The following is a 6,005-nucleotide window of genomic DNA, read 5'->3' on the forward strand; positions in this document are numbered from 1 at the left end:
GGAACCAGATCTCCCATTCGTTCCAAGTCAATCAAATATGTTATCAGTTTACACCTTATGTTCAGTTAACATGAGGTGTCAAATGATTTCGACCATTCCTCCTGATTTTGTCGGCGATCCCGTTTAACCTCAGGTGACAGTGCACTTGAGTTGAAAAAAGGGGATAGGAGTAAGTTTTGCTGGCAGAAAGGACACCACAGAATTTAGAAATACAAGCTCCTCAGTGAAAAAAGAAAAACTAACTCCATATCAACACCGCAGTTTCTGTATACCCATTCAGTCAGCCAGATTGATGAGTTTAACACTAGCTTCAAGTACATCATGCTGCTACAACTGCTCCATTTCCAGACGTCTGCCGGTACGCTGATTGCTGGATCCTCACCATTATTCGTTTACTGATTTTCATGCGTCAAATGAAAGCTCGGTAAGATTTTGAGTGGTTTGTGCAATCACCAGGGCCATTTGCAAACGTCTGATATGTTTATGAGATGTCAAAGCGCCAGCGGTCATGTCATATGTCGGATGATGGACGACAAGAACCTAACCCAAACAATGCGTTTGTGAAAATGGGAGGATTGCTGATTTGTGTCTTGAACGGACAGATGGTTCTTTCGGCGCACAAGACACGTCACGCACTTGACTACAATGGTGCACCATCTGATAAAATATTCATGGTGCCTCTCCTAGTTAAAACTCTAATGTTAAAACCAAAGAACGGATGCGTTACTACATATCATCGCTAATATGCCTGATTACATATCATCGCTAATATACATGAAAAATGTGTCTTAAACTGAGTTAATGTGATTTCATGTGGCAGTACCATGCACAATTACAGATAGAAGAACTCACGGATTTTTCAGTGTAAACAAAAAAGAACATTGCATAGTATCCGGCATTAAGCAATATGATTAAAAAATGACGCAACTGCTTCATTCCCCTAGATGAAACAACAGGTACTGCAGGCAGTGGACAGACGCATATGAAGATTGTAATGTTGACGCGGCTGCTAATCTACAGAAATAATGTTCGTAGGTGATGTTTCATGTGGTGGTGTGCCTGAGAATGGTCAAACACCTGATGTTTTAAATACGAGGTCAGCTGGTCATTCTAATGATTGAGAATGCGTACTGGATGAGTGTCGTCCTGTGCTTGTGAACTGGGTGCCGCTGAAACTGCCTAGAGGCATGTACATTTATGGTGCAAATTACGTTCCCAACGGATAAGTTGTTGTAATGAGTATCTCAGCACCCACTGGGTTGTGGCATATATCACACGTATTTCTCCAATGGAAGTCAACGATGTTATTAAATTTAAGATGCTGAGAGCAGCCAAACATCCTGCTCAAATTTCCAAAAGTTCATGTGGAGTGGACGTGTACGGTCTCATTTAATCATTGTTTCTTGTAACGCGGGCAAGAGCGGATTGAATTGGAGAATTTGAAAAAAAGATCGTTTGGAGGGCGGGATTGGATCTGGGCTAGCCGGAATGGACTGGACCGGATCATGAAAATTAAATCCATGAAATGCTCTAGCGGGCGGTTATTTGTCCCTACAAGTGCCGCTCAGCTGAACGGCGAAGTGCAAGGGCGTCATGGCCATGGCTGCACCCTCAGCTCCGCCCGGGTTTAAACGCCGTTCATGACCACTAAGCGCTATTTTGATCACTGAAGCTGCTGGCTCTCCTGAAAAGGCTGCGCTGTAACCGCGATCCCTCTAAAGCGAGGAGCTGTGGGCGTGAATCCCGCGTGGCCCGGCCATGGCGCCGGTTGGGCTCGTGTCGTGTTGGTGTTCGCTGGCCGTCGGGCCAACGGACAGGTCAGGGGGAGGTCGGAGGTCAGCTATGGTTGTGCGAGCAGGCGCGAACTGTCACAATGTGGACTCTCGCTGCCTGGAGTCATGACTCCTTGTGTTATTCTGTCGGACGAAAATGTCGGCGCATGCCACGACGTTAGCTCGGAAATGGTCAGTCAGCAGATGCTGCTGTTGCATCTCCGAATCGGCGGAGTCCACCCTCAGGTCAGCCATCGGCGCCTTTGAGGCTGATAGACGGATCCGAAGAGGACCTCTCGACTACCATCGGGGGCGATAAGGGTACTGAACGACTTAAGCTTGCTGCCAGGATAGAAGGCTACAGTTGCTTTGATGCACGTCGCTTTGATCTCGTTCCGATCGAGCACTGCAACGCCCTCGATATGTATAGGGCAATTTATGCATATCATTTTGCATAAAGGGACAGCGGCATGCACCATTCATGAATATCATTTTGCAGTCGTCTTTGCAGCGTTGCCAGCCTGAATAGTAACGGCGCTGGTTCAAAGCTGTAAAGTATTGTCACTCGATGTTTCAATTATTTATGCTTTTCTTTAGGCTCATTATGGTGTAGCGTTTTGGTCCTATGTTTTGGGATTGTTCATTCACCTTTACTCTGACAGATATCATCTTTTGAGCTTCGATAACATTCTTTTTAATCATGTGCCAGCTAATCATCAGTGAGAATGGGTACTTTGCTGGGTGCATCATCACCAAAACATGGACAATTGTTTGAGATCACTTCCAATCAGTCACATCAACGCTATGCAAGAACATGTTGCTCGGTAGCACGGAACTTTGAGCGCTGAGATGATGCAACTCAGGCCGCACATCTCCATATATTTTGTCACATCAGACAGTTGCTGAAAGGCCAGTTAAGAAAAGACTGAATTTTGGAAATTACGAACATCCACAACCTCCGCACACTTACAGCAACATATAAGGCACACATTAAAAATTTTGCAAGCTGTTGAGAGTTCTACGTTACAAGAATCTCAAGGCCTCCAAGCAAGCTGTAGTACAGAAAACATCATTGCAACTCAGCGTCTCACAGGTGTGATTCATGGGTTTTCCAGCATTGCTGCTGAAATTAAGCTCGCGGTCAAACACCAGCGTGCCACACGGATTAACGTGTTTATCGGTGCCCCGCTGAAAGCAGTCATAGCCCTATATAAGACGACCCGCGGGACAGTGTGTATGCTCTTGGCTGCTGTTCGCACTGCTGATCACTTGTTCGCAAGGCACAGAGATGAACTTCCAGCTACTGGTAAGTGAAAATGTTGGAATGAAATGTTGGAATGAATCTTGAGTGAAAAATGTGTCCATGAGAAGACATTTACCGGTTCATGCACTCGGAAATTTTTCACGTGTCGCTGGAATATTTTAACAGGCCATGGTCGACGACGTGTTGAGCGAACAGTGCCATATAGCGGGAGTCATCAATTATGTGAGGCAGATGTAAGGGACCACGACCTATGTTTACTTGTGCCAGATGATGTGTAGAAATCGACGAATACTTTAAAAGATATCTCCCCCTCTCTCCCCTTCACCTTGTTTCTCTCCGTCTCTCCCTCTCTCTCTTTCTCTCTCTCTCTCTCTCCCTCTCTGTCTATCCCCGTGTCTTTCTCCCTCTTCCTCTCTTTCCACCTTACCCTCTGTTTTCCTGATCTCCATCTTTCTCCCTTCTCATGTCCCTCCGCGACGTGTAGCCTCCCAACATCGCACTCCATTATTCCAGCCCTTCAGCCACCTTCTCCTTCCATTCCCCGTCTTTTCCTCACTCCTCGAATCAAGCCCTCCGTTCCACCCCTCCTACGTTCATCAGTCCATTCATCCCTTCGTCTCTTCCGCCATTCTTAGGACTTTACGTCAGCCGATCCCTTGTTTTCTTCCTTTTAACTGCTCTTTCCTTGCAATGTCCTCCCCGTTTTGCCGCTGCGACGTGGCAAATACTGTTATGTGATCAGACTTCAAGCATGCTTACCTGCAGTTCAGATGACGGCTGCACTTATCTTGCAGTACTACTTTCGATCAATTGACTTGTATGTATTTCTTTCAATAACTTCGTCGAACTATGATTTCAACGGACAAGCCAATATGATTGTGCAGCTTATGCGACGGTGTGTTGTTCCTGTTTCAGATTCTGCTGCTGGTGGCCGTGTTTGGCGTCGTCTCGGCAAGCAGATTCTACGACGGCGACGGTGGCGGTGGTTACGGATACTCCAGTCGTGACGGAGGACGCTACCGCAGTTATAGCGGAAGGGACCACGGCAGTCATGACAGAAGGCACTGGGGCATGCACGGCGGCGGCGGCTTCGGCCGCGGCGGCTTCGGCGGCGGCTTCGGCCGCTAAGGTCACAATTGTGGCCACCATCGCTACTGACGACACAACATATGACTTGGGAGAGCCGTCAGCGGGAGAGCTATCCCGTTTGTCTCCCCGCGGTGTGACCCGACCCTGTCCTGCACAGTGACCGCTGTCGCAACTGACCACTGTCCGTCTAACTCTGATCGTCACCTGGAACTGCATCTCTTCTGCAAAAATAAATCTGCACATTTACGGTCCGTTTTAAGGAACAACGGAGTCGTCCTTTCACCTTAATGACACGAATGTCAACGTTTGTGTGCCTCGCGATAGACGTCGTGGTGCGGAATTTTGCTCAACAAATGCTCTGCATGTTTTTCACAATGCACATGCTACATATTTCCATTGGTTGGTATTTTATCACACGGAAAAAATATTTGCAAAGTGGCAGATTGAAAGCTTTGCCTTTCAACATTGAAGCAAAACAATTTGTTACACATGCTCTTACTTTTATCCCGTCTTTTATAATGCCTGCAGCGCTATCTCAAGATGTTTCGGCCACACACGCACCGATTCATTTCCCAGGCGTTAGCGTTGCGCCTGTGTTGGAGGGTGTTGGCTCGTGTTTCAGTACCTCTTTTTCTCGTTGATGTTTACCGTGGCTCAGGATTACTATGGCTTGGTAAAAGGATGTAGGATCCTCTTATTTGTAGTTAAGATGTGGTTGTTTAAGCTGTCCCTACAATGGTGTGCAATATAATATGGAGAGGCACACTATTGCATGGAATCCTCACCTGGAAGTGGCGATGACACGAAGTATGGACGACCTCATGCGGCAGGCGAGACCAAGGCTATAATGCCCGGTACGGGAATGTTGTAACAGACAATGCTAAGGTAGAAAAGTAAAGATGATTATTTTACATGATGTGTAGGCATATTGCATAAGAAGCAGAGCTATATACTTTACCGAACTATTTTTCTGTGCTCATTGTATGACAGAATGTCGTACCAATGTGATTAATAATTGCAAGGGATATGGCAAAAAACCGCACACAGGCCTTTTTTACGCTCGCCTTGATAGGAGGATAGGAGGTGGAGTTGATGCACCCCCCCCCCCCCGCCATTGAAGTGTTCTGAGGATATCTCTCCAGCAAGTTGCGTAATCACGCTCAAGTTTTCAGCAGCCTACAAGGTATCCAATGCGCGTGTTTTGGCATACAAACAATCTCTCCGTAGCTTCCCTGGTTTACGAGCAGTGGCAGTCTTTTGAAGAACGCTGCATGATGCTCCACAGTCGGCAGTACCCGACCTATCCGTTGACCGCGAGTGGCGAGCTGACATTTTAAGATAACACTGCATTAAACTTTATGTTCAAAACACACACAAATGTACATCAACGTGCTGAAAATGAAACAAAAAAGAAGACATGTGCGTGATTTCCATACTGATACGGGGCGCGCTGTCGTACATATTGACACGAAAGCTAAAAAAGTGTGATTTTCAGGAAAACTTAAGCCTTAAACCTTAAAAGCGAGGTCCACTCCGTCATGCTGGATTGCATCATCCGACTTGCTCCCAATTTCTGATACCTTTTGCCACGCGGCCCTCAAACACCAAGGGAAAACATGACAACAGAGGAACCAAAATACGCCGTTCTTTTTGACATGCCAAACTAACGAAAGCGAAATCAGGAGATAATTGGTCTTAGGACTTGGACTGAGATTTAGTTACACTTCTCTAAAACATTGAGACTTTACTGATGTTTACGGTACTCCAGCTTGATCAATCCCGCGCCCACTTCTTCCCGTAAAAATATTGTGCGGCGCTAGAGTTCTTAGGGCAATCTATGCCCCCTAAACACTCTTAGCCATTGCACACGGTCCTGGCCA

At 46.6% G+C, this 6,005-nt stretch overlaps 1 protein-coding gene across 1 annotated transcript; it reads left to right on the forward strand.

The window, feature by feature from the left end:
• Positions 1 to 3,028: 3,028 nt before the first annotated feature.
• Positions 3,029 to 4,875, forward strand: LOC119093022 (glycine-rich RNA-binding protein 2). The gene is made up of 2 exons (XM_037215912.1): positions 3,029 to 3,078; positions 3,952 to 4,875. Exons 1-2 carry the CDS (start codon positions 3,061 to 3,063, stop codon positions 4,162 to 4,164), a joined length of 231 nt encoding a protein of 76 aa, XP_037071807.1. The 5' UTR covers positions 3,029 to 3,060; the 3' UTR covers positions 4,165 to 4,875.
• Positions 4,876 to 6,005: the final 1,130 nt, after the last annotated feature.

The sequence above is a fragment of the Pollicipes pollicipes genome, unplaced genomic scaffold (genome assembly GCF_011947565.3).
Source record: "Pollicipes pollicipes isolate AB1234 unplaced genomic scaffold, Ppol_2.1 Scaffold_3819;HRSCAF=4477_pilon_pilon_pilon, whole genome shotgun sequence".
Lineage (NCBI taxonomy): Eukaryota > Metazoa > Arthropoda > Thecostraca > Pollicipedomorpha > Pollicipedidae > Pollicipes > Pollicipes pollicipes.